Here is a 12,846-nt window from a genome sequence, read left to right as displayed (position 1 = left end):
CTTCGTGTAGTCGAGCTCATTTGCCTCCTAAGCACCAAGAGCCTAGTGTCCGTCCCACGCCCCACGCCCCACGCCCGGGCTGCTCTGGTGGTAGAATCCTGGGCCGCAAGTCCTGTACACTCCCAACAAATGCTGGTCGAATGCAAAAAAAAAAAAAAAAAAAAAGAGGCTGAACACATTTACACCTGCCCCCCCCCCATCCCCGACCCTCCCTCTAAATCCCTGGGAGAAATTAATCCCTAAAGAAGACACAAGCAAGCGATGGCGCTAAACGATAAAGACCCCACCCAGTCCCCAGGAAGCCCAGTCCCGACGGGGCGCGCGCCGCCTACCTTGAACTCGGCGGAAAGTTGGGGCGTGTACTCGCGCGTCCAGAGCGCGCGCACGAGCGCCGCCAGCTGCTCGGTGACCTCGGCGCGGCCCGGCGCCGCCCGGTAGCGCCCCAGCGCCAGGAACTCGGCCAGCAGGTCGGTGTTGCTGAGGCACTGCACCACGGCGTTCATGAAACAGGTGTTGCCGTGGTTCTTCAAGCCCTGCGCGCCCGGCGGCCGCGCCCCGTCGTCGCCGGGGAGCTGGGGCTGGGGTCCGGGGGGCCGCTCCTCCTCCCCGGGGCTCCCCGGGGCTCTCGGAGCGCAGGCAAAGCCCCCGTCACCGTCGCCATCGCAGAGTCCCGGCTGGGGCTGGGGCTGGGGCTGGGGCCGAGGCGGCGAGTCCCCGGGATGGGAGCGGCTGCCCAGCGCCAGCAGGAAGCGGCTGAACAGGCGGCGCAGGGAGCGGCGGCGGCGGCGGGGCCGGGGCGCGGGTGGCTCTTCTCCCGCAGCGACCCCCGGGCCCGGGTCCATGGCTCCCGCCGACACGGCTACCGGAGCAGAGCCCCCCGGGCCCGAGGCGGACGAGCCCGCTCGCAGGCCCTTAGATCCTCTGAGAAGGCGCCCGGCGTCGGCTACCTGCGGGCCAGGTGTGCGCGAACCGGGCGGAGGCGGAGCCTGAGGCGGGGCCGCCCCGCCCCGCGCGGGAATCCGGCCGCAGGGCGGGCCCCGGGGCAGCGCCGCGCCGCCCCTACCCGGCGTGGTCCCGCCTCCCGCGGCTCGGAGCGGGCCCGCCGGCCCTGGCAGTGCTCGCGGTCGCCCGGCGCGCCCTTCCTCCCCTCTTCCCAACCGGCAGGCCTATTTTTAACCTCTGCTCCTGTTCCCCGCCCAGCCTCGGAGCTGCGGAGAGGCAGGAGCGCACGTTTGGAAGGCGCCTGGAAAACCGCGCAGCCGGGGCTCTGGCTCGCTCGCTCTCTCTTTTCTCTCTCTCTTTTTTTCTTTTCTGTGCAGGTGGACGCGAGGGAAAGGTACAGGGAAGATACAGGCATCCGCGGGCGTAGAGGGAGGCACGCGCCGGGAGCCGCAGGGCCCTCCGCGGACTCAGGTGTGCGCGCGGGCAGGTGGCACCACCGCCTTCCCGCCCGCGCGCCCCTGGGGACTGGCAGCGCCTCGGCCCGCACGCGTCATCTCTGCACCTGCTGCAGCTGAGCAGCGAGCCGCATGTTGCCCCGCGCCGACATAGCCTGGGATGGCCGTGGTTTGTTCTGTAACTGCCGACGGGGTCAGGGTCGCTTTCCAAGAACTTTGAGATGTGCGCGTCCCCGTATGCACGCGGAAGAGTGGGCTCGGAGAGGTTAACGCTCGAAGCGGAACTGGAGCCGCCGGGGCTGTGTGCATCGCCGGGTTCCGGCGCTTTCCGACCTCGGATTCGCTCCCCGGGAAGTTTTCCGAGTGGCAGGCGCGCCCCCTGGGTCCCTGGGTCGCTCCCGGACGCCAAACCCTGGCGGAGTGGCTGCCTGGCCTGGAGCAGCTCGGCCCCGCCCTTGATTCCCAGCTCGCTCTATCCGGTAACTGTCTGGTTTATAATTAATCAGGCGAGGTCTTGCAAAATGAGTTTTTCGTCGGTTTCCAGCTCCAAAAGACATCCGTAGCGCGCGGGATGCAGGATTACATTAGCGCCCTGAAATGCTACTTGTTATTAAAAAAAAGAAACAGTGATCGTCGTTTGTTAAATACCTTCAATCCCAAATAGGGTGGCTAAAGTTACCTTTGCGCAAGCATGAAAAGATAAAGTACACACTGCAGTTGTAACCGGCCCTGTGACCTGGACACCTGGGGCGTTTTTTGGAGCATGGCATCATGCATCACTTACTACCACCCCGCCTCCCGCAGAGGGTGTGGAATTGGCCAGTTATGGCCATCGCTGCGGCAGGCACAGGATAGATTGCCCTGCCAAGTCCACTTAGCAAAAGTCTCTGAACTTCCATCGCCCCAAGGTCCCCAAGCCTGCCCTTGGCTTAACACTACTACATTTTAACACTTAGCTCTCACAATCACCGTTGGGCAGGAGTTTATTCTCATTGGACAAAAGAGAAAAAAGTGGGGCTCGGAGAGTTGTTTTTATGTGAAAGGCAGAGAGAGACAGGCAGTGGGCTTGCATCTGCTGGATCACTCCCCAAATGCCCACTCCAGGCCAAAGCCAGGAGCCCAGAAGTCTCCCATGTGGGTGGCAGGGACCAGGCACTTGAGCCATCACCAGCTGCCTCCCGGGACGCACATTTGCGGGAAGCTGGATTGGCAGAGGAGCGGAGACTCCACCCTGGGCACTCCAACGAGGGATGTAGGTCCCAGTAGCAGCTTAGCCACTGCACCACAATGCCTGCTCCTCACAGACTTTATTTAAGAGCCTGCCCAGCTTAGGTTAGAACCCAAGCTTTGCCCCACGCAGCCCGGCCCATGAGAGGAGGAAGAAGGAATCGCACCTGGCCTTGTGTGTAGTGGACAGGGGCGGTGCCCCACCCCACCCAACCCCATCCCGGGGGAGGAAGGACACAGCCTGGGTTGTGCAGGGGCCTGGGAAAAAAAATGACCAGAAACCAGCAGTTGCTTCATAATTCACAAAACCATTTTAATCACTCCTGGAACCTATTTCAATGTTAATGTATAGCTTAAGAATGTAAATTGCATTCTATAGAGGAAGAGAGGGAAACTTAGAGATACAGTATGCAGAGTAAAGGACAGAAACAGAGGTGGGAGAAATCAAGGTGGGACCCAGTCCCGGGCAGGCCCTGGTGGCCTCATGAGGAGGAGTATGGATATTTCCAGCGCAGGATGGCGCCGTCCGCGCTGACGCTGACGATGTACTGGTTGCCCGGACTTATCCGGATGCGTGTGATGTTGCCACTGTGTCCCACCCCTACGTGAGTCACCTCGCCCTCGTTGTAATCCCAAACTTTGACCAGATGGTCGTTTCCACCTGAAAAACACAAATGCTGACATGGCGTTGCTGTGACAGAATCGAGCGTCAGCCCTGGTTTCAAATGACTGGATCGTTTTCAACACCCCCCACACACACACACACACGTGCCAGCTCAAAGGAACAGCAATCTACCTTTACACACTGCTGTAATTGGATTATTAAAATCCGTGGGTGGGCGTGGGCCTGTGGAACAGCAGCTTCAGCCACGACCTGGGATACCTGCATCCTGTACTGGGGTGCCGGGTCAAGTCCTAGCTGCCTCACTTCCTGTCTGGCTTCCTGCTAATGCACCCTGGGAGGCACTGGATCACGGCCCAAGGACTTGGGCCCCTGCCACCCACTTGGGAGACCTGGATGGGGTTCCAGGCTCCTGGCTGCAGCCTGGCTTAGCCCTGGCTATTGTGGCCATCCGGGAAGTTAGCCAGCAGATGGGAGAGGTTTTGCTGCCTCTCTGTTGCTCTCTCAAGTCGATGACAAGGAATAAAACTGGACATTAGAATCTATGTCTGTTGTAGTAAATTTGGGTGGGAAAAAAAAAAAAAAAAAAACACCAAGAGACCAAATCACCCTTCATGCGACCACACAGAAATAACCACCATGGCCTTTCGGTGTTAGTTCCTTCTGGGTTTTTCTGAGTGTAGACAGTTACATGGGTATTCTGGGACTGGGAATCTCACTGTGTCTGGTTTGGTCTCTTGCTTTAACTCACTGAGGACATTCCTTTGTGAATGCCCTGAAGAATCAAGGAGCTGGGTGGGGAATGACGCCAGTGCTGTTCCAGTCGGCACGTGGGGCTGTAAATGCCCTCTGTCAAACACTGGCTAATTCATCTGTCTGGGGTGGAACGGCAGGGGGATGCAGGGACATCACATCATTCAACAGTGACCCAGTACAGGGGACAGGCATTTAAGACTCCAGTGGGAGGTGCGGACGCTGTGGCTCAGTAGGTTAAAGCCCTGGCCTGCAGCGCCAGCATCCCATATGGGTGCCAGTTCGAGTCTGGCCTGCCCCACTTCTGATCTAGCTCCCTGCTAATGCACCTGGGAAAGCAGCAGGCTGCACCCTTATCTTCTGAATCTAAGCAAGCTGCCTTGGAAGCTCCTTGGGCCTCTCTTCCGGTTGCCTCCCACCTGGCAGTCCCCCACGTTCCCGCCTCCAGGAGCCAGGCGTGGCTCGCTCTTCTGAAGACTGACCTGTGACAAAGTGCAGGCCTTCCTGTGTGATATCCATCCCATTTACGGACCCGGACATGGAGCCTTCCAGCTCTCGGATCACCGTCCCGTCAAAGACTTCCCAGTACGCGATCTGGAGATCGGGAGACAAGCGTCGGGCAGGGCTGGGGCTCAGTGCGGTCGCGGGTGCACATGTTAACAAAAGACGCCTCTACTTTATATAGAAGGCAGCAAAAATACACCGAGGGATGGGATCGGCTGCAATTATAAATAGGCTGTCGCAGGGGTGGAGAGACCGTTTTAATATTTTTAGTGTTGGCTTTAAAATCTGCCTGCTCTGGAAAGAGAGGATGATGTGCTGATAAACCTGGACTGTGACAAAAAGGGCAGACTGTGTCTGCAGCAAGCTGCGCAGGAGAGAACAGTCACTGTGTCCACCGTACTTCTGTGCTCACGGAGATGGGTGGAGAGGCGTTCCCTCCCTCCTGGCTGGGGACTGGGTGCTCCCAAGTTCCGGACACCAGGGATCCTTACAAAGTCACCTCCCTGAGAGGCTGTACCCTCCCTCTTCTTTAGCCGGCTTTATAAAGTATCCCACAGGGTGGTGTTGAGGCAGACTGATAACCTCGGTCTCTTCCTGGGGAGGGGAGCTGGGCTAAGGGTAGGGGGAGGCGGGGGCTGAAGGGAGAGGGTTTATCCCTTAATCTACGGATGCCCCTTGGTGTCCTTGGGGAATTGGTTCCTGGGCCTGAACCAAGTTCCTTACATAAAATACTCAAGTTCCTTACATAAAATGGCATGGCAGGGGTGGGCACTTGGTGCAGCTGTTAAGATGCCAACTGGGACACCCACATCCCATACAGGGGTGCCTGGCTGGAATCCTGGTTGCTCCATTTCCCATCCAGCTTCCTCCTCCTGCACACCCTGGGAGGCAGCAGGTGATGGCTCAGGTAGCTGGGTCCTTGGCACCCTCATGGGAGACTCAGATTGAGCTCCTGGCTCCTGGCTTTGGCCTGGCCCAGCCCTGGCCATTGCAGACATTTGGGAGTGTGCCAATGGCTGGGAGATCTTGCTCAGTCTCTGTCTCTCTGCCTTCCAAACATTTAAAATGGCAGAGGGCCGGCACTTCGGCTCACTAGGCTAATCCTCCGCCTTGCAGCACCAGCACACCGGGTTCTAGTCCCGGTCAGGGCGCCGGATTCTGTCCCGGTGGCTCCTCTTCCAGGCCAGCTCTCTGCTGTGGCCCGGGAGTGCAGTGGAGGATGGCCCAAGTGCTTGGGCCCTGCACCCCATGGGAGACCAGGAGAAGCACCTGGCTCCTGGTTTTGGATTAGCGCAGTGCGCCAGCCGCAGCGGCCATTGGAGGGTGAACCAACAGCAAAGGAAGACCTTTCTCTCTCTCTCTCTCTCTCTGTCCACTCTGCCTGTCAAAAAAAAATTTAAAAAAATAAAATAAAATGGCAGAGGACTGGGGTGAGCGTTTGCTACCACAGTTGATCTGTAGATTGGAATGCTCAAATCCCATACTGGAATACCTGGTTAGAGTCCTGGCCACTCTACTTCCAATCCAGCTTCCTCCTAATGTGCACCCTGGGAGGCGGCAGGAGATGGCTCAAGTATTTGGGTCTCTGGCACTCACAAAGGAGACCCTGACCGAGCTCTGGGCTCAGGGCCTGGCCTGCCTTGGCCGTTGCAGACATTTGGGAAGTGTTTTTCTCTCTCTCTTCATTTAAATAAGATGAAATAAATACAACAAAATGGCATAGTAATTACATACAAGCAACACAATCCACCTGCACACTTTAAATCATCTCTAGATTACTTACAATGCCTAATGCAGTGCAAGTGGGATGGGAATGGTGGTTACACTGTATTATTTAGGGAGTAATGATAAGAAAAAAAATTCTGCATGTGTTCAGTGTTGACACAATAAAAAAAAATTTTTTTTTTTAATCTGAATCCAGACGTGGAGCCCGCAGACACAGAGGGCTGATGCTACTCACCTTTCTGTCTGTTCCACTGGTGATGATCTGGAACTCTTCAGGGTGGTAACAGACACACTGGAAGAGGGTGTTGGCCAGGATCATCTGATTCCTCCTAAGGCGTCTGAAAAGCAGATTCAAAGCCGTGGAACCCAACAAGCTCTCAAGGGGGGATTTGGCACAGCTTGGGTTGGAGTTTTGGGTCCCAGACACCCTACGCTGCTCAGCCCCGTGGCACCTGTGCGCCTTCAGAACAGACCTCTGGGGATTCTGCCCTCGGCACCTGCTGCATCCTCCCCCTGCACCTGTCCGTGGCCGTCAGAGGGGAGAACGGAGCACGGAACTCACAAGAAGCCTCCCGTTCCAACGAGAAGGAAGCAGAAGCGGCTGAACGTGGAACCGGCCCGCTGCCTCCCACCCGGTGTAGTTTATTCCCAGAGCTCCTACAAGCTGAGCAGCAGAGGGTGGGAGGAGGGCTTTTTAAAAATGGAAGACGTGGGGGCCGGCGTTGTGGCACAGCAGGTTCAGCCGCCACTTGCTAGGCCGGCAGCCCATACTGGAGTGCTGGTTTGAGTCCCCGCTGTTCTGCTTCCTGTCCAGCTCCCTGCTAATGCTCCTGGGAAGGCAGCAGAAGAAGGGCCAAGTGCTTGGGCCCTACCACTCATGTCGGGGGACCTGGTTGGAGTTCCAGGCTGCTGGCTTCAGCCTGGCCCAGCCCTGGCTTGTGTGGCCATTTGGGGAGTGAGCTAGTAGATGGGAGATTCTCTTTCTTTCTCTCTCTCTCCTACACTCTGCCTATTTCAAGTAAATAAATAAATACATATATATTTTGAAAAAAATGGATGCTACGAGCTTGAAGTTCATTCTGGGCTTCACTGGGTGGAAGATAAGAGGAGCTGCCTGTGTGGCTTGTTTCCCTTACTCTTTTCTCACTCTCAGCATTGGATTAGTGCAAGGAAAATCACGCTTCCTGTGCGTGGCCAGAAGTCTGCTTCCTTTGGCACTGAGAAACGCCTAGCAGTCAATCCTGCCTGGAGACCACACCCACCAGCATCTGTCAACACTGGGCAGCCCTGGAGGTGGAGGCTTTCTGAGAACCACCCTTCACTGTTGCCCTGATGGGTCTGGTTTCCACCCTCCGGGGAGTCTCCAAACACTGGTGTGGCACGGGCAGGTTTTGCAAGGGCCATGCCGGGTCCCCATCGCCACCACCTACATCAGGTCCCAGATGATGCACGTGCCGTCGGTGCTGGCGGTGACACACTCCTCGTTGTTCTTCTTCACCCTGATGCAGGACACGGAGGACTTGTGCTCCTTCAGGGCCTCCTCCAGCTGCTGGGACTGGCTGCTGATCTTCCACACCCTCACCTGCAAGGCACAGAGCACGCCGCCTCCATCCGGCACCAGCCTGGGACTTCTGCAGGGGTCAGAGCAGATCCCAAGAGCTTTCTCGCCTCTGCTGCACTTGACCTGGCTTCCTAACTCCCTGTCCTCTTGGCTGGGTGGGGTGAGAGTGCTGTGTTGCCAGGAGCCTGGGAGATCCCAAACCCGCTTCCACCTCCAGGCTCAGAAATCCACCAGGCACCCGCCACAAAGTAATGCAAGGGCCGCTGCTAAACTAAGCGAAATCACGCGCCTACTTATTTCTGCTGATCCTCGCGCTCAAGTTTCTGGCGCCATCAGGACATTTCTTGGGCACCCAGAGCCATATATAAATCTTCACATCAGCTGTTCAATTTTAATAGTTTAAAAACCAATCGTTCTCAACGCTACTGAACCCAATCCTGTGCTTTTTTTCCCCCAAATATTTTCTAATGCCTATTTATTATCCTGAAGTGAAATTCATGGGCGATACACCACCAATACACAAAACTTCAAAGCAGTCAATATAATGACTGGTTGTAATAAAAAGGACAAAGAAAAGGAAAGTTATGTGGTTATCATTGTATGTTCTTTCATGGATAGAGGCCCTGTCACAACTACACCAGAAAATGTAGTAATGTAGCCCACCTTCTTACAATGAATATGCTAGATTTATGAAAAGTAAGAATATTAAAAACTATTCTGTACAAGTAACATAGGATAGTGAGGCGAGTAGACGCTAAACTAAAAATTGATGTTGTGAGGGGTGGGTGCTGGGCACAGGGGTGAAGTCACCGCTTGGGACACCCACTTCCGTATCCGAGTGCCTGGGTGTGAGTCCCAGCCCCATGTCCAATCTAGCTTTCTTCTGCAGTGCACCCTGGGAGTCAGCAGGGGTGACGCAAGGAGTTGGGTCCCCGCCTCCCATATGGGAGACCCAAGCTAAGTTGTGGGCTCCTGGCTTCAGCTTGGTCCAGCCCTGGCTGCTGCAGGCATATGAGGAGTGAACCAGTGGGTAGAAGATCTTTCTCCTTTCTGCCTCTCAAATAAACACAATAAATAATTTTTTAAAAGATGTATTTATTCGAAAGGCAGAATTACAAAGCCGGGGAGACAGAGAAAGAGAGAAAGATCTCCCATTCACTGATTCACTCCCCAAATGGCTGCAGCTGTGTTCCGATCGGCCTAACTGCTGAGCCGCAGCCAGGGTCTCCAGCACTGGCAAAAAGACCTGGGAGGCTAGCTTTTGGAAGGAAAGGCCCTCATACTCGATGACTGGAGGAGGCGTCCTGCGACCGTGAAAACTGTGCAGCAGGGCCAACAGCAAGGAGACTGCGTGGCAGATCTCATCAGCTCCGGCTCTGGCTTCTGGAATGCCTTTTCAGGGAGACCAGGTACAGAGGACAGGAGGCCAAAGGTGGAAGGTGCCAGGGGAGCGAGAGAGGAGACAAATCCAAGATAACACCCAGTGTAGTTTGGGGGTTGGGGAGAGGGGAGGACTCATCTCCTGGTCTCAGGTAGCCCTGGGACATAGGGATCTCCCTTACCACCACCACCACTACCACCACCACCTCCAGACAGGAGACAGAAGGTTCTACAAAGGTGGCCTGGGGCTACTTGGAATGGACTTGACCTCTTCCAAGAAATATTAACATTCACAAGAGACACTCTGGAAATCAGATAAGAACGGCACTTTATCTTAATGACTTTGTTTACCCCTGCAGGGCTAGGGATGACCTCCCGGACTGGCCTGGAAGGCAAGATGGCCAAACAGGCGGAGGTGTGTCCCACTGAATCCCTACAAACTCAGGTAGATTATCTGTCTGAGAGCGCTGTGCTGTAGTATCAGCAAGTTGAGGCCCCAGAGTAAGGAGGGAGTGAGCTGAGATGCTGGTCGGTGGCTGTGGAAATGTGGTGGGTGGGTCTGGAAGCAGAGGGGCCCTGACAGTGGCACACACGCACTTAGTGCAAACCACGGAATGTAGGCTCTCTCCGTAAGGGAAGGATCGCCGTGTTCACCTTACACTGGAGACTGAAGTGCAGAGGGGCTACAGCACACGTCCCAGGTCACACACAGCCTAGACGTGGTCTAAGAGAAATGAGTTATCGCTCTAAAGGCGAGCAAGACGGTGTTGTATCTGCCTTCTCCCCGATAAATCCTTCCTACAGGAGCAGAGCAAAGAAAGGAAAAAGAAAACATCCCTCGGAGAGAAAGGGAAGGCTTCGGGATGGCGAGAGAGCCGGGGTGTGGTGGAGGCGAGACCCTGAAATAGATGTGGGACTGCAAAGTGTTTTAGGCTCCTTGAAACCATGGGAGGAAAGGGTTCACTGTAATATTTAAACATTTATGGTCAAAATGTCTGGGTGTCTTACAGAACTGATTCTAAAAGTAGCGTCTGCTTTAAAAGATAAGATAAAGACAATTTATACAACCCAAGTCCTCGGAGGAAAAGAACAAGCAAGCCAAAACTTGGACCAACCACCAGCTGGGACTCATAGCCCTATTCCATGTAGGAAGTGTTCCTGCCTGTGCCCTAGACGTCCTGTCTGTGCGCAGAGGAATCAGCATGCATATTATGCATATTCATAAGGTGAGAATGCGAGTTTATGATGTATTTCGGGGCTCCATCCAATCTTCATCTGGTTCTGCCTGACTCCTAGGACAGGTACGTATTAGAAAGTCAAACAGTCGTCCTCCGTGGGAGCAGCTGCCTAAATCAAGGATTATTATTAATTATTATTATTTATAAAATTCTGCTTTCAAGAACAATACCTCCCCTTCCCCACCGCCACTGATGACCCTTTTACAGTCACTGGTGGTGGCGATGGCCGTCACTCCGATCCTGTGAGCACTGTTAATGACGTACATCAGTCGGCCCGTCTCGGGGGCGAAGGCTCGGATTCTACCATCGTTCCACGCTGGCAGGGAAGGGAAACAAAAGGCGGGCGGCATTAGTACACACACCCTCCCTCCCGAGTAACAGGTGAGGGTTGGGACCAGCAGTAGCAGTGGTGATGGAGGAATGGGGCTGGCTCCCAGCAGCTGCCAGGCACCACGCGCCCCTTTCCCCTGAGCCCCCACACCGCCCACACCTGGCTGAGTGAAAGGAGCGGTTAGTCTTGGCTGCACCCGCCCTGAGGTGCGTCTCAGGCCAGGTAAGGGAGGTGGGGGGGGGAGAACAAGAGGCAGCTCCCACCCCTCCAGGAGCTGCCAGACTTGCACCGTGCTCAGCCAACAGTTGTTCTCATATCTCAGAAGCAGAATTTAACATTTCCAAATCACTGTTGGCTTCCCACCCACTCCCACCTTTAAACCTGATACCTCTTCCCCCAGCTCTGCCATCTTTTTCCCATCTCAGTAAAAGCTGCCACCCTCTGGCCAGGTGCTGAAGCCAAGATCCTCGAAGTCACCTGTGATGCCTGTCTAGTGCATCCACCCAACCCAATACAACACCCAGTCCTGCAGCAAGTCCCATCAGCTTCGCTGTGAAGAAGCATCCAGGGGCCTCCACATGCAGCACCAGCATCCCAGATTGGTGCTGGTTCGAGTCCCGGCTGCTCTACTTCCGAGTCAGCTCCCTGCTAATGCACCTGGGAAAGCAGTGGAGGACGGACCAGGTGCTTGGGCTCCTGCCACCCGTGTGGGAGGCCCAGATGGAGTTCCTGGTTCCTGGCTTCATCTAGGCTTAAACAGTGCTGCTGCAGCCTTTTGGGAAGTGAACCAGTGGAGGGAAGCGTGCTCTCTCTCTCTGTAACTCTTTCAAAATAGATATTTTTTAAAAGAGAGAGAATGCAAGCGAGAGAGAGAGAGAAAGAAAACATCCAAAATATGGACACCTCTGAACCCCCCTAATAGTAGGCACTGCTCTCTCCCAAATCACCACCGTCTCTGTACTGCATGATTCTTTTTTTTTAAGATCTTATTTATCTGAGAGGTAGAGTTACAGACAGAGAGAAGGAGAGACAGAGAGCAAGGTCTTCCCCTGCTGGTTCACTCCCCAAATGGCTGCAGAGGCTGGGGCTGGGCTGATCCAAAGCCAGGAGCTTCCTCCGGGTCTCCCATGCAGGTGCAGGGGCCAAAGCACTTGGGCCATCTTCCACTGCTTTCCCAGGCCACAGCAAAGAACTGGATCGGAAGTGGAGCAGCTGGGACCAGAACCTGTGCCCATATGGGGTGCTGGCACTGCAGGCAGAGGATTAACCTACTGTGCCACAGCGCTGGCCTCCAGAATGATTCTAACAGCTCCTCCCCGGCCTTCCATTCTTGCTTACCAACAATTTTCTTTCTTCCCAGGGGTCACAGTGAACTCTTTAAACCCATATCACCTTCCCAATCAAGAACGTCCGAAAGTTTTCCCTGCTGCACTGAGAATTAAAATCCAAACTCCCTCATGCTGCTCAGTAACCAGTGTCTGCCCATACCGATCGCTGACACCTGATCCCTCACCCAGCCTTACCCACTGAGGCCCAGACTCACTCGCTGGCCCTCTTGCTCTGCCTCATCGCACCAGGCGATTTCCCACTGCCTGGAACGCTTTCTGCCCGCATCTCTGCACGGCTGGCACCTTCTCACCTCGGAGACTCAGCAGGTTCAAGGAGGATACTCAAGGCAGAGCCCTTTTTCAGAAAAGACTGGCGGAAGTGGGAGGAGGAGCGAGCGAGGCATGGGACAATCTGGGGGAAGAACGGTCTGGGCAGATGGAAAAACTGGAGCAAAAGCCTTACGTCCAGTGTGTGGGAGGTGCAGCAAGAGGCGAGTAGTAAGAGTGACAGGTAAGAGGACGGAAGTGGGATCTTGCAGGTGGCTGCTGAGATTCTGTCTTCCCTAGAGATGACTTAGGTCTTAAAACAGATTTCTGGCTTCTGTGTTGAAAACAGACTGAGGCCGGCGCCGCGGCTCACTAGGCTGATCCTCCGCCTTGCGGCGCCGGCACACCGGGTTCTAGTCCCGGTTGGGGCGCCAGATTCTGTCCCAGTTGCCCCTCTTCCAGGCCAGCTCTCTGCTGTGGCCAGGGAGTGCAGTGGAGGATGGCCCAGGTGCT

The 12,846-nt window shown here is 55.3% G+C and overlaps 2 protein-coding genes across 7 annotated transcripts in view; both read right to left on the bottom strand.

Annotated features, from left to right (window-relative positions):
• USP43 (ubiquitin specific peptidase 43) overlaps positions 1-974 on the bottom strand; it is a 76,946-nt gene extending 75,972 nt beyond the window's left edge. For 4 of the 6 annotated variants that reach the window (XM_070061379.1, XM_070061381.1, XM_070061380.1 and 1 more), the window contains exon 1: positions 333-974. In XM_070061379.1, coding sequence (XP_069917480.1) covers positions 333-842 — 510 coding nt within the window. In that variant the 5' untranslated portion in view covers positions 843-974. The remainder of the gene's footprint in view (positions 1-332) is intronic. The other 2 variants (XM_051825181.2, XM_051825180.2) reach the window with 2 other exon arrangements.
• Positions 975-2,912: 1,938 nt separating this feature from the next.
• CFAP52 (cilia and flagella associated protein 52) overlaps positions 2,913-12,846 on the bottom strand; it is a 60,370-nt gene continuing 50,436 nt past the window's right edge. The window contains exons 11-15 of the mRNA XM_002718974.5: positions 10,578-10,723; positions 7,659-7,810; positions 6,464-6,566; positions 4,482-4,593; positions 2,913-3,285 (exon numbers count right to left, since the gene is read on the bottom strand). Of these exons, the coding sequence (XP_002719020.3) occupies positions 3,107-3,285; positions 4,482-4,593; positions 6,464-6,566; positions 7,659-7,810; positions 10,578-10,723 (692 nt within the window). The 3' untranslated portion in view covers positions 2,913-3,106. The remainder of the gene's footprint in view (positions 3,286-4,481; positions 4,594-6,463; positions 6,567-7,658; positions 7,811-10,577; positions 10,724-12,846) is intronic.

This window comes from Oryctolagus cuniculus, chromosome 17 (assembly GCF_964237555.1).
Source record: "Oryctolagus cuniculus chromosome 17, mOryCun1.1, whole genome shotgun sequence".
In the NCBI taxonomy this organism is placed as follows: domain Eukaryota; kingdom Metazoa; phylum Chordata; class Mammalia; order Lagomorpha; family Leporidae; genus Oryctolagus; species Oryctolagus cuniculus.
The sequence above is the reverse complement of the archived record's forward strand: the minus strand, read 5'-3'. Positions and strand labels throughout refer to the sequence as shown.